At 41.7% G+C, this 24,267-nt stretch overlaps 1 protein-coding gene across 1 annotated transcript in view; it reads left to right on the top strand.

Annotated features, from left to right (window-relative positions):
• TGFBR2 (transforming growth factor beta receptor 2) overlaps nt 1-24,267 on the top strand; it is an 80,243-nt gene that overhangs the window by 23,770 nt on the left and 32,206 nt on the right. Inside the window, exons 2-3 of the mRNA XM_054595344.1 lie at nt 11,087-11,255; nt 16,016-16,206. Coding sequence (XP_054451319.1) covers nt 11,087-11,255; nt 16,016-16,206 — 360 coding nt within the window. The remainder of the gene's footprint in view (nt 1-11,086; nt 11,256-16,015; nt 16,207-24,267) is intronic.

The raw sequence follows: 24,267 nt of genomic DNA, 5'->3' as shown, positions 1-24,267 counted from the left end.
TGATTGGCTCCTCAGCTGTGAATCAAAGGGCACAGGTTTTATTTCCTTGGGAAAGAAAGCCAGACCTAACTTTATCCTAACATTTGAGAATTCCATAATTTTAAGGCACCTCATTGCTTCCCCATTCTCCATGTCAAATGCTAATTTTATTAGCATGTTGCCAAATAACATACCAACGTGTCTCCAAGACAAAGCAGATCTGCTCTTGCCTGTTGAATATTGTGCAGAGTCAGCAGAAAACTTGAAAATTGAACTTGATCTTAACATGGTTATGAACAATAGTTTAAAACTGGATTATTTGGTTCTAGAAGGATTGTTTAAATACTTTTGGGAACATTATTATAAATCAATGATTGATTCCAATTTCTCTCTGAAAGCTTTGGCACATTGTAGTAACAAAAAGTTACATTTCAGTTTTTCTCCTCACTCAGATTTCCTGAAAGATTTTTTAAAAAGTCATCAAACTGCTGTATGCTATGGATGAGTGGGAATAGACTGACTAAACTCTTACCTAATTATTTTGTCCTGCCTTGCCTGGAAATTTCTTTCCTGGGAGAGAAATTTCCAGAAATGCAGTGTTGCATTTCTGACCAGACAGTGCTTGTGTGGCACTTTTTATTGTCTAGACAATTTTCACATGTACTTAATCCTAGAAAGCACCATTTCATAGATCAAGAAATGGAGGTTCCAGGAAGTTAAGTGGCTTGTCCTTGGTCCTGCGGTTAAGATTGGCAGAACCTGAATTCATTTGCAAGACTTTGACCTTAAAACTCTTGGACTTCACCAGGCTGCCCTTATCAGAAATGTCTCCTAAAATAAGTGAAGTAATTATAAAGAATCAAAGCTCTTTTCTAAGGAACTTGCTGCTCCTCCTGCTCCTACATACTCCAGTCACCTGCAGGCCGCATTCAATGTCTCTGTCTTACATGGACTTTGAATAAAGCTCTGTTCGTAAGCCTTCTCAATGGAAACATCTATTTTATTGTTAGCATCAGGAAGGATAAGGGGCTCCATGTGACCTGTGGCTTTGTCTTTCAGCTCTCTGACAGTGATCTTGGATAAGTTATTTCAGCTCTCTGACCCTCAATTTCCCCACTAAAATGGTGATGACAAAATTACGCGGTTGTTGTGATGAACAAATTAAATAGTCATCACAACACTTAGCTCTGGACTAGGTATTTGGCCTGGGTTCAATATGTGGTGATAATAGAAATAATAACTATGATTATTATCCCACAGAGATCTAAGTTTTAAGGTAGAAAGTTTTCCTTTTCCTGGGACCAAAATGTGAGTATCCACCTTAAAGAATCAAATACCTATTAGAAAACATCCATGTTAGAGAGTTAAATCATGAATGTTTACAATTCAGTTAAACCTCTAGTATTGGAGGAGAATAATGGAAGAGACATGTTAACTAATCTTTAATGGTAAAATTTCAGATGGCCCCAGGGGCTAGGCAGCAGGGCAGAAAACACGAGGGAATGGCAGGGAAGAGGCGAACTTGGGACACCTTAGGGCCCACCCCTCCTCACACCAGCTCACTCTTGTCGCTGGCCCACTGTTGCCAAATCTTTTTACTTAAGTGGAGTTGGAAATCCGGCTCTTCATGAGAAATATCCTAATTTTAAAACTTAGTTCACATTTTTTTAAAAAAAGAGGTTTAGGCCGAACAGAACACAGCTGTGGGCTATCCCTGGCTCCTCCTTCCTCCCTGCCCCTCCCCCAACAATCTCAGCTTCGGCTTCTCCAGGCCCAGTCTGCCCTTCTACTCTGGAGTTATTTGAAACCATGCGTCTTGGACCTCATCTTTTAGAACCCCTCCCCCTAGTGTAGTAATATTACCAGAGCTTGAGGATGGCAATCACCTGCTTCGACTGATATTTTCACATATTTAGTAAAACTGTAATTGAAAAACCTTGCAGGCACCGGGCCTGCACCTCAGGACAGTGCAGCACGTTTCGGGGGGAGGCATGTAAAAACTTCCGCAAAGTTTATCAATGAAAAGCCTGGTCTCATAGGAAACTGATATTCAGACCTAATTCCTTGCTTAGTTGAAGCACATGGCTCATCTCAGATGCTTGTTTTTCTGATTCTCCAATAGCCGCCATCTTTAAAGCAGTTCTTTCTTGCCACATTTTGTTACCCATTTTTGCATTTTGCATTAACTTGCCTCAGTACTTTGAGGCAACATTTGGTTTCACTCCTAGGTGAATAACTAATTCTTAAAAAGCACATCTCCATGTAGACCTTTTTCATTTTCAGTTCTTTTCATTTTTGTGCATTTATTTTTGTTCTCTGCAAGAATGTAAGCACCTTAAGAAAAGGACCACATCTGATACTGTCCAATCTCGTCTCAAGGGGTTAACATGAGGGTACTCATAGAGCAGATAAATAACACATATTTGTTTAGGTTAGTCGATGCTTCTGCTAAGTGACAAATTATTTTAGCTGAATTTTGAGGTTCTAAAATTCCATAAATTGTGTGCTCATTATCTTGCCTCTATCAGACTGTGCTATTTACCAATGTTGTTTTGACTGTCACCAAGAGATTTAATCATCTTTTATTTTCAATAGTCTCTGGGTGGTTTGCTTTGTCGCTATCGCGCTTCGTCCAAGTTCGATCAACTGAGAGAGAATTACTATTCTCTTTATTAGATAAAGTTACTATTACTTTATGTAAAGTACCAACTTGAAAGCACTTCTAAACACAAGAATAAAGTTAATTTCCTCAACTGGTTTCCTCTTGTCCTCAGCCCAGCCCCTGCGTGCTTCTTGTTTGGGGCTAATGTCAAGTCTCTCCAGTTAGGATTGGCCAGATGAACACACTGTGGAAATCAGCTTTATCAGTGATAAACTAAAATCTCCAAGTGTGGATGGCGGTATTTGCTGCAAACTGCTCACCCCTGCCCAGCTTTCAGGACACTGTTTTATTTCACCGGATCCTTATTAAAGATGAAGGAAGGCGATCGAGAGGCCTAAAGTGTTTCAGCTTTTTGAATATGGCGAAGTGCTGGTATTCTGAAATACTGCCTTTGGCAACGATGTAGATTTTTTCCATCTGCAAGAGTCATTTTAAATGTTTGGGTTGTGTCTCCTAATATGTGACCTGATTCTGGGACCTATTTTTAAAAAAGGGCAAATTCTGCAAGTGTTAGAACTCAAACTGCACTTCATTCCTCAGTGATCCAAGAAACTCAGGGAGAAGCAGCAACACCGTGTGCATGTTTGGGAGTTACTTGGGTTGCTGGGGCTGGAGAATGTTAAATAGGGAGGGATGCAGTTGAAGCTCCAGCTCAGTTACTTTATGTTTGTCACTAGAAAAAGCCAATTACTTTTCCATTCACCTATGGTTTATTTTATTCTATATGGGGCTCCTTTAAGATGTCCTCATAAATCAAAATTTTAGAATCCTAAAGGCACAGTCAAGTTTTTAATTTAAAGTACTCTGTTAGATAATCCCTTCAGCACATCCCATAATTCCTTAATTTACTTGTTTGGTGAATGCAAATTCATGTTTATGCAGTTTTCCTAAAGCAATCCAGAGTGAGGTATTAAACTCATGAGACAAAAAGGCTACTGAAACCCAAACCCTCAAAGCTAAATCCTCTTGGTGGAGAGTTTATTCCAGGGAGGGAGATTATGCACATGCATGTACACACACACACACATCTCTCCTGTTCATTCATAATTACCTACATAATGGTTAGTGTAGGCAGGTGCCTTATTAAAAAGCTCTACAACTCTCCAGATTCACTGATTTATTTGCTAGTTCTTGACTTTTCAGCTTTTAAATGAGGCATTGAGTTCATTCAGTTCATTTTAGAATGGAATATTTTTCTATTATGAGATTAGTGGACAAGTTCTAGGAGTTTTGCTGTGCCCCCTCAAGTCTCCTTGCCTGTTAAGCTTCGGCCAAGCCAGCCCTGTGACCCATATATGCCCCTGGAACATCCATGTGCCTCTCAGTCTTTCCATATGTGAAATGGAACATGCCTGCTTGTGAATAATTCTGTGTTTTCAGAGACGTGGCATCTAGGTTGTCTGGATCGCCCATTCTACTAACCCTCCTGGTCTGAGCTGTGTTCACAACCCAGAGTGCCTTTCTATCTCTCCTCACCTCTCAAAGCCACCATCCTTCAAGGATGGACCCCTCCATGAAACTGAGTATTCCTGTATGGGCGCTTTTGCCTTTTCTGACCTCATATTTGCAATTAAAGGCAAGTAGGTTGCATTCGATCACCTTGCCTCTCAATCTAGAATGTCCACCACAGGAGGGGCAGGGACCAACCTGATGTTTGTTTTAAATCTCTTCCTGTGTGAACACCGGAGATACTTGATGAACCCTTCATTACTGACTATGCGGTAGGCAATTTAAATGTGGAAAAACATATATTTTTTCTTACTAGGTTTTTGGCTGGTAAGAATGATTTCCCTGCCATTTCAAAGAGATTTTAGAGTACTGATTAGGCCATCCTTGGATGGTTTTTAACAAGGATTATTATTACAAAAACATTTTCATTGCATGAAAAGAAGAATTAATGTCTTTAGGCCACTTGTCTCTGTTTCCTTCCTGCCCACACTGTGGTCCACCAGTGAACAAAGTGATGGTTTCCCCTGCACTGGCCTTGGTGCCCCAAGACCACATGGGACTGCCACTTGAAGGAAAGCTCCACCCCTCCTGCTCTCAAAATTACTCAGGGCTTGAGGGCTCAAATACAATTTGAAAACTAAAAAGGTGTTACGTTACATTAGAAGTTCCAATTATGCAATAGGTGTTCAGAGAAGAGAACTATTCCTAAAACATCTTTGACTTAATCACAAGGTGGTTTTTGTTTGTTTATAGTAATTGGCCAAAGTATCTGATTATCTTGGGGATGCCTTTCTTTCTTGAGGAGGCATGAAGGGACACTTCCGCGGTTATGTGACTTGCTTCTTTGTCCTGGATGGGAGGACGTGTGTGACAGGCCGATAGACTTGTCCCACCTGGTCTCAAGGGCCAGGCGTGGAGTGTGTGCTGCCAGTATCACAGCCCATGGCAGCCGTCTGCCAGATGGTTGCCTCAGTGTCTGACTCTGAAATGCCAACTGCAATTAAAAACTTTGTTTCAGAGAACAAGTCTTTCTGTTCTGGGCCCATGTGGTGCTCAGAGCCTCTGGGCCTGTGACCATTTAAGAGGCCAGGCTTCAGAGAAAAGCAGATGGAAAGAACTGAAAGATGAGACAGGCCTTTAAAAAAGGTGAGGAGTAATACAGCAGGTCCTCAAAAATCAGCGTTTCATTCAGAGTCATTTCATCGCAATGCTGATGAAATAGGGACTTAACTCTTGTTTATTTCAATTAGCTTATAGTCAGATTGGTTTCATTATCCGTCACGTCTCTTAAAGTCCAGAACTATCAGCGACTTTCAGGTGTGTTGAATTTTGTTAGATCCCAAAGGAGTGGAGAAAGGGAAAGAATCACCAGTCAACAATTGGGTTCTCCACAACCTTTCTACTATTCAGTGTGAACTGGCAGCATGGACATCAGCTGGAGACAGAGCCTCAGTTCCTACCTGTGCCAGTCAGTGTCATGAGTCCTTTAACCAAACACTAACCTGGGTGTTGCTGTGGAGGTACTTTGTAATGTGATTAACAAGTACAGTCAGTTGACCTTAAGAAATGTTTACCCTAGATGATGTGAATGGGCCTCATTCAATTAGTTGGGAAGCCTGTGAGCAAAATCTGAGGGGTTTTGGAGAAGAAATTCTGCCTCAAAACAGCAACATCAACTCCTGTCTGAGTTGCCAGCCCACCGATCTGCCCCATAAATTTCAGACTTGCCAGTTCCACGATTTCATGAGCCAGTGCGCTACTCCACACCTGTGGGTTAAACATATTCCCAATGGATTCACTTGCTTATTAACAAGTGAGAGGCACAGCTCCCAGGCATAGTGAGTTCTAGTCATCAGTTGCCATGGATTATTTTATGAGATGCTGAACTTAGTTGTATCAATTTCAGTGATTGTGCAATGAAATATATAGCACAAAGCAAGACATCCAGAGGTGTTTGTGAAATAATTGACTTTTCAGTTTCCCCCAAAACATGCTACAGAACAACAGTAGGTAGATGCATGCATTCAAAGATACGTGAATCCATTTCTGGCAAAGTGTTGAGGATTCTTTTTAGAATCTTGAGATTTTACATAATTGTTCAGCTAATAGTAGACACCATTCCAAATATATGGACTCAGAATTCCTATCCAAAATTCTCAATATTTATCTGGAATAAGTCTAAACCTTATTAGGCTCCTCATCTCTGACCTTCAGAGATAACAAAGTAGTTTCAGAAATAGACATGGCTAAGCATTTCCTTATTAATTCATATTCTCCAGACCTGGAAACTCTGTCTCTTGGCAAATGAGTTTGAGGAAAATGAACCCTAAAATGAGGAAGACAGTATAACCTAGACTAGAGGTCTGGATATATTACTCACGGGTTTGTTGGAAGAGAAGTGAAATATGATGGGCCATGTGATGCCATCATATGCTGAAAGCAGCTGCCCATGTTTACTTCCTTTACCAAATGATTTTCTAGCAGAGAGACATTCTTACTGGAACCTTGATGAGGGGCACATTATGAATAGCTAATTTGCCTGTTATGGATAGAACATTCTCTAAAGATGGTTAGTGGTTTGCAGAGGGTCTACAGACACAACAATATGGTGAATGCAAGGGGGTGGGGAGGGAGGTAGAAGAGGGTATGGAGGGATAATTGGTAACGGAAAAAATACAATAAAATGAACTATTAAAAAAATACACTGCCTTGATATGAGAACATTTTAACTAAAGAGACTTAGGAGAGTAAATTGACAAGCTGAATTGAAAGCAATTTTGACATTGGTTAGGGTTTGCTATAGGGTTAATTGGGTGATTCTTGCTGTGTTGTTTAGAGTAATAGCTCTGTCACTATTTACATATACAGTTGTCCCTTGGTATCCTGGGGCTGGGGCATGGGTTCCAGGACCTGCCATTGGTACCAAAATACGTGGATACTCAAGTCCATGTAGCCTGCACACATCCTCTCATATGATTTTTAAATCATCTCTAGATTACTTCTAATATTTAATAATACAATGTAAATAGTTATTATACAATATTATTTAGGAAATAATGACGAGAAAAAAAGTCTGTATGTATTCCGTACAGATGCAGACATTATAGTCCTAACTACATGTCAGCAACAACATAACCTAAAAAATTTTTTGCAAGTATTTTCCATCCGAGGTTGGTTGAATCCATAGATGCATAAATGGCGCATGTACAGGGCCAACTCTATGCATTCACTTTATGCATTTATGCATTCCTTTGGGCTCACAACCATTATGTGTTAAACATAAAGATGTTGTTTGATAGGTGAGGTCATGGCAGGAACTTCTTTTCTTGTGGGTCAGAATGCACAGAAGCAATTGTGCCTCCAGTGAGTGACCGTCAGCACCCCCTGTGCCCACTTTTCCTCCACCCCCCTCTGACTGGCAGCGTATCACTTAGCATGTTATCAGTGATTCACTGTTGACAACTCTAGGATTCTTCAAATGGAGCTTATAGACCTTTAGGGAATCGGTGAACCAACCCCCCGAAATGATAAGCAAAAGTCTCTATGTATGTCTCTCTGCCCCCTCACCTCAGAGTGAGTTCATAAAGCTTTTATCAAAGTGAGGTGACCCCAACAAAGACTAAGAGTAGCTTTGCCCTCTATACTTAACTCTATCTTAGCAACCCAGTGATTCACAAAGGAGAATACCCGCTTAGAGCGAAGGCTGGACATTTATTGACTGGCTGGAATTGTAGGGTGGGGAGCCTTCTGAAGTCAAGTAATAATGAGCAGCTGGCTGGGGAGGGGGTGGAAATCAGAGTGAATGTGCCCTGCTAAAGGCTTTCAAGTCAGAACAAAGCTGATCAAGATAAAAAGTCTGTTCACCTTAGCTGGGGGAGCTTTTACTGTAGTAAAGAAAAAAATGAGGCCTCCTTGCTGGATAGTTAGTTACCAGGTGATATGTGATAACTTATGCACTTAACTAGCACACAGTAGGTCTTCAGAGAGGTTCCCAACATACACTTTCCCCTATTTCCATGTGCTCATGCCTCTAAGTTTGGAGTCAACCAAGAGGCTATTCGCCTCTTTACTGGAATTCAACAGAGAAGCCTTCTTTCTGGGCCTCACCTTGAGGCCCATGAATTGCATAGCTGCACACCTCCAGGGTCCCTGATTGCACGGGCTGCAACCTGAGTGGGGCCCCCGAGCTGTGCAGCTGGTGACCTTTCTTTATTCTTTCTCTTTTCTTTCTTTTCTTTGATGGAATTTTTTTTTTTTTTTTGGTCTCTTCACTGCTGATGGTGTTTTGCAGGCATCAATTTCAACCCCCTTACACTTGTCACCACATCTGTGGTGGCCATGGCTGCTTCCAGCACAGTCTCATCTGTTTTTATTTATCACTCCTGCCTCCTGTCACTTTTCTCACATTTTCTAGCTTTGGTTAGAAAAGGACTGGCCAGCCCACAAAAGGATGCCTTTCTCCCTGAAGTGTAAAAGTGCTAATCTCATAGGTTTGGATGATTTTTCTTTCCACCAGGGAACTTGCAGCTTTATTGAGGGGTTCCCACATCAGTCACATAAGTTGTATATGTGTTTGTATGGGATGGGGGATTTGTTCTCTGTTCTGCTTTGTGCTGGTCATGTTGTTTTTCAGCTGAATTCTAGGTTGGGGTCCCAGCCTTGGGTATACATTAGAATCATATGGGCAGCTCCTAAACCTGTTGATGCCCAGGTGACCCTCCAGAATAATTACATCATCGGTGTATCCAGGATGGGACCACTTCATTATTTTTTAAAGTTCCCTAGGTGATGTATTCAACAGTCCCTCAAGTTGATATGCACTAATCTAGGCTAAAGTCCTGGCAGGCCGAATTCCAAGTTATGGAGTCTTGATTTTTACATTTAGAAACAAAGCTTCATCACCAGCAAATAGATGTTTGCCTTAAACATATTCCATTTAAAAAAAAGAAAAGAGGCAAAGCAAAACATGGCCTAGTTTTTTTTTGTTTGTTTGTTTTGCCCATGCCTTGTAGGAAAACCTAAAGGGTTAAATTTGTTGTTTCACAAATGGATCCAAATCTAACCATTGCAGAAAATATATATATTCATTGTTGCTTTAGTCCCAAATTTAACGCAAGTTTCAGAGAGTACTTAGGCCTGTATTTTTAGCTAAGCATAGAGCTCTAGTGCTGGGAGACACTGAGCATTTCAAAATAGTTTGCTACCTAAAAATATACTTCCTGAAATGAACTTGAGGCCTGGGAGGGATGAATGGGTTTATTTTTTCTTCTATATTTAATGTTACCACAAGAAAGCAAATCTTAAATTTATATATGTTTATATTTTTAGAGGCCCAGGAAACAGGTGCTCTGTCCAAGTGACAAAGAGGGTTGAGTGGCAAAGTGTCAATGCCAGAAATCTAAAATTCACTAACAGAGACCAACCGTAGCAGGACGTTGACACTGTTCCCCTGGCTTTAGGCAGGGGCGTACTTGCATACTTAACATGGGGAGGAGATGAGGAGGCTTTCCAAGCATGATTCCTGGGAGAAACACACCGCCCAATGTCTTAACGTCCAAGAGGTAGTCTAGTGCCACATGTGGTCTAGGTGCTTCATCTTCCCTATTGTCTTAAAAGTTCATGTTTGTTGACCAAAATGCCTTATAGTCTTATCTCACTTTACTCTCCAAATGCACACCTTTAATTATCTTCATTGCCAATGGAAATAGATCACTGAAGAAAATGACGGGGAAGGAGGTGCTGTAGGTTTTTATTGCCTCTCAGCATGCAATATGTGAATCGCAAAAAACGAATATTGTATTTATAGTCACACTCCCCACTGATGTGGGAAAAAGTCCTATATTCTGTCCCACTTGGTATAAAGTACCAAAAGCAAACTTCTTATATTAATTTCTTTATGCATTTAGCTCTTCACTCATTTATTCAGTAAGTATTTTTGGATAGCTTCTTGGCTATATAACAGGCCCTCTTCTTGCCACAGTATGCAAACATGGCAGATAATATCTTAGAGGTTGCATTTTGGTGGATTGTGCAGAAGATTAAACAGAGTCTTCCCATAGTTACCTGTGGGCTACTTTAGGATGAAGGGCTGACATTTAACCAGAGATCAGAAAGGTGACAAGAAGCCAGTCAAGGGGCGTAGCAAGGGAAAGACCTGAGGAAGGAAGGAACTTTGCTTCTTCCAGATATACCCCATGCATCCTAAAAGCTAATGCGTACAGAATGAGCAGGCTGCTGCTGCTGCTGGTTAGAGAGGTAGGATTTGGCACACTCTTGAGGTAGCACCCAGCCTTTACTCGCCTGCAGGACTCCAGTGCCTCAACAATGTTTGGGATTATTTCTAGGAATGACTCAGTCCATGTTGGTTAATCAACTGATTTCTCTTAAAGCAACAGAGAGAAGTCAGAGCCAGTCCCTTGCAAGAAGACCCCATAGCTCTTTCTGGTGTAACTCAGGAACATGGTGGTGAAGTCTTGCCTCATCTACAGCGTCTCCTCTCAGTTGCCAACTCCCTTTTGCACTTCACAATTCTGCTGCCTTATGACCTCTCTGCCCATGAGGGTGGTGACTCGTGTCTGGCTTCTACATCCTCTGTCTTTCTCTCTATTTTGGGTTAACCTACCCTCATCTATTTTCTCAACTATCCACACAGCTAAACTATAATTTCCCTATGGGTACTTTTCATTGTGTCCCCCAGCACCCAGAACAATGCAATGGGCCAATCTAGCCTATGTTTCTTGATTAAATGGTAAGGTTTGCATAGGAAGAGTGCCTTATGAAATCATGGACAAAAGCAAGAAGTTACTCAAACTTCCCACCACCCTGCAATGGCTTTTGTTACAGATTGCATAGGTGCAGGGAATTCTCCTGCCTTTCTTCGTGTTCATTCTTCTGACATCAGGTTCACTTGAAATTGCATATCATCATCAGGAATTCATTGGCAGGCTGTCTAGCGGTAAGATAATCACTCAGTGTATCTTTCTTTTCCCTCCCCAGTTAATAATGACATGATGATCACCGACAACAATGGTGCAGTCAAGTTTCCACAATTGTGTAAATTTTGTGATGTGAGATCTTCCACCTGTGACAGTCGCAAATCCTGCATGAGCAACTGCAGTATCACATCCATCTGCGAGAAGCCACATGAAGTCTGTGTGGCTGTCTGGTAAGGCTGCCTTTTAAAAAACTTTTCCATTCCCCTTCTGTAGTAAGTAATGCATACCTGTGGTACATAGAGTCCCAGTGTCTTCATGCCTGAAGCAGAGACAGCATCCTGTTTCCCTTTCTCTTAAACCATCTCTCTTTTAATTGTTACATGTAGTTTCCAGACATATTCTGTATGTTTCAAATATACACACACTTGTGTATATGAGATGACCTTTAATATTTGTAATAAATCTGGAGACCCTTGTATAAAAAAGTGGAATATGACACTTAGTAGTCATTTAATGACACCCCCATGGTGTCCCCTAGTGACCCCAGGAGCTGTGTTCTTCTGAGGCAATCTCAGTCTCGTTTTGTGGAAAGAGAAGAGATGATAGGTGGGCTGTTGAAAGAGGAAAGCACTTTTCAAAAAAGAGGAAGCTGTTTCTGAACCAGAAAACAGTCCATTCCTTAGTCAGGGGGCCTGGTCCTGTCCTCGCAGCACCCCTGCACTACACACTACATCTTTCTCTTGGATCAGGAGTACATATTTCTCTTAGGTCAGATTCCCTCCATCCTCCCTCCCTCTCTCTCTCTCTCTCTCTCTCTCTCTCTCCTTCTCTCATCCCCCCAACTTTACCCCCCCCAACACACACATACAGTGGGAGCTCATAAATCATCTGATTAATTCATAGTTATAAATTGGGAGTATGAGCAAGAGATAAAAGAAAAACAGAGAACATCAAAAGAGTTCCATGTCACAAAAATGGATGTTCATTAAGCACATAAAACATTTTGTAGACATATCCCGATGTTTTCAATCCATCGGCTGTTTTCGTTGTTGTTGTTTTTGAGTAACTTATGTGTCTCCTCGCCGGTTGCAGATGAGAATATAAACCCAAATATCTTTCCCGTCTTTTGGGGAATGAGCCTTTTGTACTTTCTCCTGACCACATATAGTTTGCCTTGATGATAGATCTAAAAACCTTGCAAATTTCTATACATACTGAGGTATAAACTCATTTCTCAAGAACTAAAGGAATATTAGCAGCAAAGACCTGTCTTGATAGCTCACTATACCTGCCAGCTTCATTCATGTCCAGTTCTGAGAACTGCTTTTGGAAAAGGAATTTTGACAAAGATCATGTTGAGAAGAAGGGGACCCGTGTGATTGGAGATTTAGAAAGTGGGCCATCTGAGGAATGGCTGAGGCAATTAGACATGGTTCCGTTAAAGAAAGGCCATGAGTTCCCCTGAGAGATATTGCAGGACGTGATATCTCTTGAGCTATCTCAAGTGGAAAATATAATAACCATTTTCTTCATAATGCTGAAGGGCAGAAGGAGCGCCTGTAAAGTTTACAAGGAGACAGACATGTGCTCAGTACATGTTTAAACATTTTCATTATCGTGGTTTCCTAACAGCAGAAGAGACTTCCTTTTTGGGAAAAGTCAAATAAAGTTCAGGAGAGGCTGGGTGACTGGCAAGTCTAGTGTGGGGAAGACTGAGACACCCGCCGGGATGACCTCAAGGCTTCCATCTTCACTTCTGTTCTCCACTGACCATCTGTGCTTAACTATCCACTGCAGTGTGAGCAAATACTTCTGCTAATGAAAAAAAAAGGCTCTTTTAATTAAGATGTTTTTCCCTGACTCACAGTACAAGTCCAAATGATTGATTGTGAATCAGGTCGCCAGAAGAGAGGCTTTGCTTGTCTCGGAAAATGTGAACATGTGAAAGAGAGGAGGCTTCCCTGTGTCCTCCGGGTCCTGGCTACAAAGAGGAAATACGATGGATGTTAATTTTTACCTCTCTTGGTGAAGACAGGCACTCCCGTGGAGTGGGAGTGTGATGAGGAGAAAGATATGGGCAGGGGGTGCTGTGCTGAACCCCCAAGCCCCCTTCAGCACTGAGGGTCTCAGCCCCTCAGCCCTTGGAGCACTGGCTGCTGAGAGATCACCCCCCAATCCCTCCTGGGAACCCCCCCGCACCAAGCAGAACTGCTTCATTCCAGTTTGGCCTTTCCTCAAGTTTGGCCCCTCTTCCTGGGCAGCTCACATCCTGTAACTGAAGGACTCAGGGGTCCAAATGCCTGGCCATTTTGCCTCAAACTGGGACAACTCTGATGGACCAGCCCAGCTTTACAAGTCCTGAGGGACCAGCCAAGTTCCTTTATTTGCGACCTGAATTGCATTCAAATCCTCCAACATGCAATGCTGCTCCCTTCGGTCATTTACAGGGGCCTCTCCAAAAACCTCCTGCACAGAAATCTAGTGGCCTTGATGTCTGTTTCCAGGGAACCCAAACCAGGAAAGGAGGCTGTTTTAGAAACAGCCACATGTAGAAGCTGAAAGCTTCTACCGTGATTGCACATGTGTTCCAAGGCCTTTATCACTTTCAGTGTTCCTTTCGCTCTTTCATTGATACATTCATTCATTTAAATAATGTCAAACTGTGCACCCATTTCATGTAAAATGTTCAAGTTCTTTCCAAGAATAGAACTCTATTGAAACCAAAATCAATTTCATGACTTTGGTATCTCCCCTCCCCCAGTGGCTATTGACAAACTCCTCAATTGCTCAGAGTAAACATGGCAGGATGAAGAAATCTGTATCTTTATCATTGTGTTCTCTTTTCCTATGCTCAGCTGTATCTAAAGACATTTTGCAAAGGGAGCTCTGCTGTCAGGGAGTGGAGAAACCAGTTAAGGACTTTACCTGGGCTCAAGTACTATAGCTCAGTTTCCTGTCTGCAAGGTTAGTTCTCCAGGCAGAGAGGAGGTGGAAAGCAAGAGGCTCCAGAGTGCCCCATCATTCCAGAGCAGCTGTACTCACAGTTCCTTCCTCGTCCCATTCCTTGGCCTTTAGAAGCTTCACAGCAAAGAGACACCCTGCTTTTCCCTGGGAGCAAAGAGGACTCAATATGCCTTCCTATCTTTCTATGCCCACATGCATGTGTAAGCGTAGCGCACACACACTGCTTTGGGGGCAGGGAGGCTTTCTTGTTTCAAAGCCACCATTTTTGCTGAGACTTCCTAGGAGCTTTGGGGTTAAGGGTCAGTAGATTTTTAAATATACATCATTTGTTGTGCGATCATGCCAAATCAAGTTCCATTGATTTCCCTGCTAGCCACCCCAGAGTAAGGGTTCCAATTGCTGCTCCTCCTCTAACAGTAGGGACCTGCTTAGCAAGATCTTGCTTCTCTTAGTGTTAGTTCAAGAACAACTGGTGTGTTTCACAAAATAGCACGCCTGCTTCTGCTGGGGTCACTTCTGGGCAGGACGGATGTCACAAAGGTAACTCCATTTCTGGTTGGGTGTTCCAGCCTCACCTTTATTTCTACTTTTCTTATCCCCTTGTTGACACACTGTCCTTTAGTGTCCTTCAATTAAGTGCTAAGCAGGGGGATGGGACAAATTGCTCTATCCATATGGGTATGGACCCACCTTTATTCCAGGTGAAAGCTGTATCTTAGCTGTTTCTTGCTTCTAATCTGCCTCCCATTTTTCTCTCTGTGAACAGTGAGGTTGTGTGTGTTTTGGCAGTGACAGGAGTTGATTGGGGGCGAGGGGAGAGGGGAGTGCACACACGAGCCTGCATTAGTGTGTGTTGGCACATGTGCACTCATATGCATGCACTCAGAGTCCTTCCCAGGGAAGAGGGCACATTATGTGTGCAAAACTGACTGAGCCCATCCTGTAATTTAATACCTGATTTCCCCTCGATAGTAGAGGCTACCATTCAAGGCAACAGTTATTTTGCATCTGAAAAAGAGCAGAGATAGAAGGAAGATGTCAGACCAGCCTTGGCATTGGACACAGTCTTCCAAGATGGCAGGTCTATAAGGGGAGCAGAGGGAAGCAGGCAGAGAAGTAATGCACCTTCCAAGGATGCCAGAGTTTTATTTTGGCTTCTGCAACTTTAATAGTGGGTATTAATCATGTCACTTTTTAGATGTAATGTACACGTAGAGCCAATTGAGCATTTCATAGGGCCCAAGTAAAACATAAGAGATTCACTGAGCCCATAGTTGAGTTACTTTCCAAATATGTGATGTATGAAGAAATACAAAATGTAGATATAATTAGTTTATGACAGCATGAAATATTTCACTGAACTGTAAATGAAGAACACCTTGCAGGTCTTTCCCATGGGTTTTAGTTTTTTTTCCCTTTTCGGTTCCTTTGTAATTCTGGAAACTGCTCTTCTTTATCTAGGAAGTATCTTCCATTTTCTCAGCACAGCCTGCTGCTGACAGGGACTATGCCTTCACTCATAGTGCCCTAGGGCCCAGCAAACAAAAAAAGAGGAACCACATCTGCTTTCCCAGGCATGCTGTTAGAGAACAAGTTAGCTAGACATGACCCCAGTTCTGCCAGATGTACTAGGGAGTGGTGTGAGCCTGCAGCACATTCAGGATGGAAGGTTACTTTAAATCACCCTGGGGATCCAGCGCTCTTCTGTTTCAGTGCCCTGCCCTTGAAGGACTGAATTAAGACCATGTGTAAAATTCTCTGATAGTATAGCCCCTGAGGTAAGCCCCAATGTTTCTATCATAAGTGGGCAATGAGAATAAGCAAAGGAAAACATAAAACAAGTAGAAAAAGCACAGGAGACTATAGGACAATGTGTTAATGATGGAAAACAAAAGCCAGCTGCCATTATTAGAAACAACTTTATGAAGGAAATGCATTGCAGATTGCTTTTGTGGCCAGAGACCATATTCATCCATTCTCTTTTCTCTACCCCCAATGCCCGCTCCACCTATAAACTGCACTCAAGGAGGAAGAACGATGAGAACATAACACTAGAGACGGTTTGCCATGACCCCAAGCTCCCCTACCATGGATTCATTCTTGAAGATGCTGCTTCCCCAAAGTGTATTATGAAGGAAAAAAAGGTGAATGGAGAGACTTTCTTTATGTGTGCCTGTAGCGCTGAAGAGTGCAATGATCACATCATCTTTTCCGAAGGTGAGTTTTCTTCTCTTGATGTTCTGGAGCTTGACTGCCTCTGTGTTGAATTCTCGGGTCCCTGGTCTGCAGTCTCAGAGCACCTTTCATCGTCCCGTGACTGATGCTGGAGAGGGAGCGTATGGCAGAGAGAGGTGCTTGTGGAGTTACAGGGTTGGTTCTGGTGCTTATTAAATCTGGCTCATCGTGCCCACATTATGATTTGTCTTTGACAAATAGTCTCCCTCCCCTAGAGCAGTGACTGTCAAAGTACAGCATCGCCTGAGAATTTGTTAGAAATGCAGATCCTGAGGAAGGAAATTTCCCTACTGAACCAGAAGCTCTGGTGCCGGGCCCAGCAATCTGTGTTTTAACGAACCTTCCAAGTGATTCTAAAATTTGAGAACCACTGGTCTAGATTGAAGGAGGCTGTTTAATACAAGCAGGGACTTGCTTTGTATTAACTCACATGGTTTTGCATCCATTTTCCAAGGAGTTGTCTAAAGGGTAGTTATCATTGGTCTCATTTGAGAGGAGAACTGAAAAATGAAGGGGAGGGAAATAATGAGCTAAGGTTTAGCCGTAGAGACAGGGGAGGACTCAGTTAGATACCAGCCTTTATCTTTGAAGTTAGACATTCACTCAGCTTGAAAGAAGGGCACGCTCTAGTTCATCAATTTAAAAATAAAATGATCCAATAATTTTTAACTATACGAGCAGTATATGTTCTTTATCCCAAATTCAATAGAAAAATATGGAAAATTTTAAAAATGAAAGTACATTAACCTCATCCCCTCACTCCCAACCCAACAGATAATCAATAGTGAGAGTCTGTGAGATGCACATGTGTCTCTGTTATTCACTCATATAATCCCTGCTTCCCTCCTCTTTCCTTACTCCCTTCTTCCTTCCCTGCCTCCCACCATCCGTGCACCTGTCATTCTGTCCAGTTATCCATGCATCTCTCCTTCTGTCCACCCATCTATCCATCCCACCCACGCATCCATCTTTCAGGGCAAATAGTTGATGAGACTATAAATATTATTTGGTAACATTTTTTTAGCGAACCACTTTTACTTCTCTTTCTAAATACAATAGTACATATAGATATACTGCACACCTTTTAGTTGTCTAGAATTCCATAACACGGATCATCTTCTATGACTGATTTAAACATTTCTATTCCTTGGATTATTCAGGTGCCCCCTGTTTTTCACTTAATGCTACATAGAACTTCTTTCTACAAATATCTTGCATATGTGTTCTGTTGATATTCCTGCAAGATAGAGTTCTTTCTAGGAGTGAAGTTTCTGGATCAAAGTTATGAACATTTTAAATATGGTAACCATGACTAAATTGTTCTCCTTCCAAAAAAAGATATCTAAGCATATGGATTTCCATGACCTTTTCCAACACTGGAGATTATAAGTCTTTAAATTTTGCATAATGAAAATGGTATTCTCTTGGTTTTAGGAATGTACATTCAGAATGGGAAAAAGTTACTTTAAGCCAAAATAGTTCTGATTCAATACAAATTCCTTTTGGAACACAAGTGCACACTCTCTGAGTGTGTCCCAGTGATGGGAAATGACGTGCCTCCTGTGTTGTGTGTGGTGCTCACCAGCACTGCAGGCTCATCTTCTCTGTGTCCTTGACCTACTGCCGGCTCCTCACTCTTCTGGTTCAGCTTCCCACGTTTGCCAACTGCTCAGTACATGAAGGCAGACATGTACAGCTAGTCAGTGCAACACACTCTCCAAAATCACTCCTCTTTCCTATTTTCTCATTCTATAAACACACCATTTTTCTCATTTTCCTTATGTCACTTGAGTAAGGAGGGAAGATGTAACTAGATTAAATCACACTGAAGCATGATAACACTTGATATCTTGGCTTAACATGTCAGCTTTCTCCAAGTAGTTCACTTTTTAGAAGTAGGTCCAGGCGAAGCTAAAGGAATTAATCTGTAGAGTAGACTATTCAGGCATGTTTACTATCATCTGTGAAAGTTTTTTTCTCCTTTTGCATACTGGCTTGCCCACAATGGAATAGTTTATTTCATCCCCAAAAGACAAAATTTAATAAATGATTTGTGAGTTGGATATATTTATTACTATAAGCTTTTAAGATATTAATAACTTTAGTCTTTAGTGTATTTCAACTCAAGCAATAATCACAAGCCCACGTTCATTTATTTTCCCTCTTACTCATTATCAGACAATTTCTTATGACGTGAGATAACTACCCTGAAGGCAATTCTCATTGTGCGATTCCCGAAATCCAGCACAGCTAATGACTCAGATGTCTTGGTGATTTTAGAGTCTTTTAACATATTCCAGGGTTGTTTGCATTTAGTTTTCTAAAATAAATATTCTGGAGGGGGGGCATTTGCTTTTTAAGCACCTCTCTGCTCTGCAATGAGATATTCCCCCCACCTAAAATAGCAACATTTTAGGGTCCCTTTCTTCTTTTCTCTCTACTAATACATGAAAAGTATTGACATACTCTTCTTGAATCCAAGTCAAACAAGATGGTGCACCCAAAATCTCTGGAGTGTCTTACACTGTTTTGTTCTGTTTTTTTAATTAGTACAGAACTCAGCTCTAATTGCCAGATTTCTGATCTGCAAGCACAATGGATGATAATTATTTACATCACCTGGTTTCTTAAATATGTAAAAGGAAAAATGTTGAGCCACATGTTTTCTCTTCAAATGTAGGTCTATATTTTCAGTGCTGTTATGAGTTCACATTCAGAGAGAATGTTCTGTTGTTAGGTACAGTGCTCAGACCTTTCCATAGCAAAGCTGTTAATCTCAGAGCCACCCCACGAAATAGGCACTGCTGGTATCCTCACCCTACGAATGAGAAAACCAACCTCAGAGAAGTTTAACACTTTGCCCAGATTCACATGATGCGTGGGTGGAATAGGTAGGATTTATAATGGGCTATGTATGAATTGAAAAATCTCTAAGGGTTTCCTTCTCTCCCTCCTTTCCTTCCTTCCTCTGTCCCTCCCTCTCTACCTATTTCTCTTTTTATTTACTTCTTTTCATCACTGTCTCTGTCACTCTGTCTGTTTAAACATATAATATATGCACATATTTTTAAAAAATCAAATGCTTTAAGTGGGTCCAGTGAAAAGAAAGTCTTTTCATTGTGTCCCCTAATCTCCCTGGCCATTGTGAACGGTTGATCTCCCATTCTTCCAGAGAGACTTTTTCTGCAAGGAATTCTGCACAGAAACCCTGCAATTTTTTAAAAAGTCAAACTTTGTTGATGTATAATTTACACAAAATAAAAATTACCCCTTTAAACTGTACAGTTGGCTGAATTTTGACCAATGTGTACAGCTGCATAACCACTACCACAGTCAAGATACAGAACATTTTCATGACTCCCAATAAGTTCCCTCATGCACTTTTGCAGTCATATTGGGATTTTTATTCACATTTTAAAAATTTGGTTGCATTTTTCCTTTGTGATTTTCATGCTAGTTAAGCAACGCCATGACCTCAGTTCTCTGAAGAATGGGAAGATGGAGTGTGCCCAGCCTTGGGTGACAAGCCTAGTCTAAAAAAAAAAAAAAAAAGAAGGAAGAAGTGAGCTCTGCATCATTTAGCAAAATGGCAGACAGTCTGAAGGAAGCGTGGGCTTCTATATAAGTTCTGTTCTTCACAACAACAGTCATGTCTCCTGTTCTATCTTTGAAGACCATCTTGTCAGAAGATGTGTAGATTTCCAAGGAGATCGGAGCCTACACCCAATCTAACCAAGATCTAAGATTCCAGTTGGAAGAGAGGGTATTTGTGCTAGTTATTATGGATGGTCTGGTGACAGCTGTGAGTCACATAAGACAATCAGACTCTGGGAGAAAAGGGAACATAGGACATAGGAGGAGAGAAGCCAGAGCTAACAGTTGCCCTATTTGCTGGCCAATGACATATGCACCTCACAAAGGCATTACACAGTTATTGATTTCTCACTGAACCTTTAAGAATCAACGCCAACCATTCAGTTTTATTTATTTCATAAATGGCTTTGAAGTATCATAATGACACTGCTGTTTTAGGTAAGAGAGAAACAGTCTAGGGCAATGGCTCAGAGTGGCAGCCAGAAGTGGGTTTCCTGGGTTTAAGGCCTATTCTACCACTTATTAGCATTACAAACTGGGGCTACTTAACTGACATGTCTATGCTTCAGTCTCCTCATCTGTTAAATGGAAAGGAAAGGTAGAGGGGGTTGTTGTGATGTGAGGGTTGACTAGATTCACACAGGCAAGGCATTGACAACAGTGCATGGTGCCACAGCAGGAGTCACTCACTAGTCCTTAGCTGTTAGTATTATTTGGGCTTTTTGTATAGGGTTTGGGGCTTCTGCCTATCTTCAGACACAAAGCCAGCGGGGTTCAGCCCTCGGGTATGTTCCTGCATTGCGGTCTTGCAGTTGGGTTTGGACCATGTGGTGCCAGCAGACCAGTGACCTCCAAGTATCACACCACGAGAGTTTTGTAGGAGACTCCTCTTTGATCCATGCCCTATCCAGGTTCTCTTTTTCTCCACATGCCTTCACAAGGAAGGGGTGCATGCTAAGCCCAGGATTTCTAATCAAAGCTAACCACGTCACCTGGCATCCTTGGATAATAATGCAAATTAGACATGTTGTTCCTCTTTTGTCTCAGAGCCACAGCTGGAGACAGCTCAATAAAACAGGAACGACTCACAAGGGTCTTTCAGATCAGTGATTCGAGTAATCTCCGTCCTGTGCATGCCCAAGGGATTCGCTCCCTCTTCTTGTTTTTTTAGAAGAAAGCTTGCTTTTTGGGCCACGTGAACTTCTTATTGACCGTCTGTGCCACCATTGACCCACTAGGCTGATGATGGTGCTATTGCATGGAGTCGCGGGAATTAAAGGCGATGATGCTGGGAGTGCCTGGCCCAGTAGTAGGCTCCTCGCACTGCCTCCTTTCATACTCATTGCTCCTCTCAGTAAGGAGGCCACTCTATGCCAAGGAGCACACCTAAATGGTGAAAACCCTTGCTACTCAAAGTGTCAGCAGACTAGCAGCAGCAGCACCCGGGAGCTTGTTAGAAGAACGGAACCATGGGGCCCTCCTGAACCTATTGTATCAGCACCTGCATTGTAACAGCGTCCTTGGTGACTTGTTTGCACACTGAAGTGTGGAAAGCACTGGTGTGAACACCCTTAGCTAAAGATGGAATCAGACACGGGTCTTGTTAACTTCATGCTGGTAACTTGCTGAGCTAATCAGCTCAGGAGGCATGAATTTGGTATTACATGTGGTCATTTGGAAACAAGCTAGACATGCTTTACTCAGTCCATTCATGGAACAGAACTCCTTAGTGCAATGTAGGTGTTTGGCAAGAGCAATAGTGAAGTTCATTTTTTTTATATACTCCACAAACTTTGTACTAACATGGGTCTGAATGTAGAGAAAATTCGGCACTTTTTCAGTAACATTTCTTTGGTTTCCATAATAACATTCATGTTAGTTTATCTGTGGGGTTATCCCCCAATAATTTCCAAAGCAAGAAGACAGTTAGGAATGCTTTCAGGTTGCATTTTAGAACATGTTATTCTGAATTGGAGCTGTGAAGAGCTACCAAACAAGTTATAGAGTGGAATTTTTAAAAATTCACCTGAATCAGTTTGTTCGTCAGCCATCTGCTAGAGATGGGTACATGGAAGGTGAGAAGATGACTTGTGGGAGATTCAAAGGGGCCTGCTTCTGGAACACTTCCAGCTCCCAGAGGACTGGAACCTTGGTCACCCTATCTTTCTCCCTGCCTTAGAACTGAACTGCTTATTCTGGAAATTGAGAGGTACCATGGCCACACAGACAAGGCGATTAGCATGAAACTCAAGGGCTGGACTTTGAAAAGTTTGCTTTCAAGGGCAGAGGCCCACCCACTTCTGTAACTGAAGTGCAGGCCAGCTAGCACCATGCCCAAGGCCCAGGCTGTGGTGGCTCATGAACAAAAGTAGCAATGATCACTGCTCTGGGTCAAGAGCCTCCTGTGGACTGGTTCACTGCTTTCAGGGGTGTCATCTTGTTTTCTAGAGTCATAACATTTTTGCAGGGGTGGCAGTATATTTTTGCCTTGTTTCTGCTTTATGGAGGTGTAATTCACAAATAAAATCAGAAGGTATTTAAAGTGTACATCATGATGACTTGCTATACACATTGTGAAAGGAGTCCTACCATCTGACAGTTCATCTATTTATCTTCTATTTTGTGTGTGTGTAAGAATATTTAAGCTCTACTCTCTTAGCAAATTTTGATTGTACAATACAGTGTTATTAACTGTATTCACCATGTTTTATATTACATTCTCAGCACTTATTTATCTTATAGTTGACAGTTTGTACCCTTTTACCAACTTCCCTATTGCCCCCCTACCCCAGACCATGGCAACCACCATTCTATTCTTTGTCTCTGTGAGTTTGACTTATTTTTTTAATTTCACATTTAAATTATCTCAGGCAATATTTGTCTTCCTTTGTCTGGCTTATTTTACTTAGCATAAAGTCCTCAAAGTCTATCCATGTTGTTGGAAATTATATATAATACCATCTATATTTCATATCTTCTTTATCCATTCATCCATTGATTAGCATTAGGTTGTTTCCATACCTTGGCTCTTGTGAATGATGCTGCAATGAACATGGGAGTACGGATATAGCTTCAAGATCCTGTTTTCATATCGTTCAGATATATACCCAGAATTGCAACTGCTGGATCATATGGTAGTTCTAAGTTTAATTTTTTGAGGAACCTCCATACTGCTTTCCTTTATAGCTGAACTAATTTACAGTCCCACCAACAATGGAAAAAGTTCTCTCTTTCCCACATCCTTGCCAACCCTTGCTTTCCCTTGTCTGTTTGGAGTCATAACTTTTTTATGCTAAAATGAAACCCCTGAAATTAGCTTGCCCAAACTCTTTATTTTACTGACCAAGAAATGGGTCATGAACTTCCTCGAGATCTCATAGTTGGTTCTCCGTGTTTTTTCCCTAGGAAAATCTTGTCTCTTTTTTAGGGAATATCCTCACCCTTTGATGTTCTGGTCAGGTAGGGTGTTTGTGCTCTTTATCAGTCTTATATCCATGGAAGTCTACACACTTTACATAAGAGGCTGCCTGTTCTGTGGGCACACAGCTTATCTCTGAACTCACCATGCAGCGAGTCCTTGGCAAGCTGTGTATGCCAGGCTTACACTAGTCAAGTGTTTGTCAGGAATGAAGGTTATACATGAGGGCCACCAGGATGCTCACCTTTTGAGATCATGGTCTCCACAGTGAGATTATCTGGGTTCAAATCCCAAATAAGCTACTTGTAAGCTGTTTGTCCTTAGCTGAACAAAGTCATCTTAGTTTTCCCCTATGAAAAATGGGGACAGAAATTGTGCTCATTTTCAATAGCATTTTTGTGAGGATAGATGAGTTTATTCATGTAGGGAACTTAAAATAGTACCTGGCACAGAGCAAGTATTCAATACATTTTGGCTCTTACTATTGTTCCCCTAGATTCAAACGTCTTATCTTTGGATTTAGCCAGATGAGGGAGGAGCTTTATACCAACATCATGTTGTTTTCTCTCTTCCTTCCTGAAAATTCCTTCAACTGAGCTATGTTTAGGTGCCATGCATCGTAAGCAACATTCCTGTGAATCTGCATGATGCATTCACTGTAAAGAATGCTGTTGAGGTGACTCTTCAGTGCATTGTATTGTTATCTTCCTGAGGAAGCCAGGACACTTTCAGCTCTCTGCCCCAGAAAGGTTATTGCCACGTGAGGACCTGTTTGTTTCTGAACTTAAGGACCCTTTGAAGCATATGGAGCAGGGGGCAGCAAATTTCTTTTATAAAGGATCAGTTAATAAACATTTTTGGCTTTGCAGGCCACAAAGTCTCTGTTGCAGCTACTCAACTCTGCCATTGAAGCAGCCATAAACAGTATGTAAACAATTGGACACAGCTGAATTCCAATAAATCTTTTACTAACCAGGCTTCAGGCCAACCCCTGATGCAGATGGTCATGTGGTCATGCTTTTTTCTTTTCT

The sequence above is a fragment of the Pteronotus mesoamericanus genome, unplaced genomic scaffold (assembly GCF_021234165.1).
Source record: "Pteronotus mesoamericanus isolate MK-2021 breed Mesoamerican mustached bat unplaced genomic scaffold, CSHL_Meso_final scaffold_54, whole genome shotgun sequence".
In the NCBI taxonomy this organism is placed as follows: Eukaryota; Metazoa; Chordata; class Mammalia; order Chiroptera; family Mormoopidae; genus Pteronotus; species Pteronotus mesoamericanus.
Note: the sequence above shows the minus strand (reverse complement) of the source record. Positions and strands in the feature narration are given on the sequence as shown.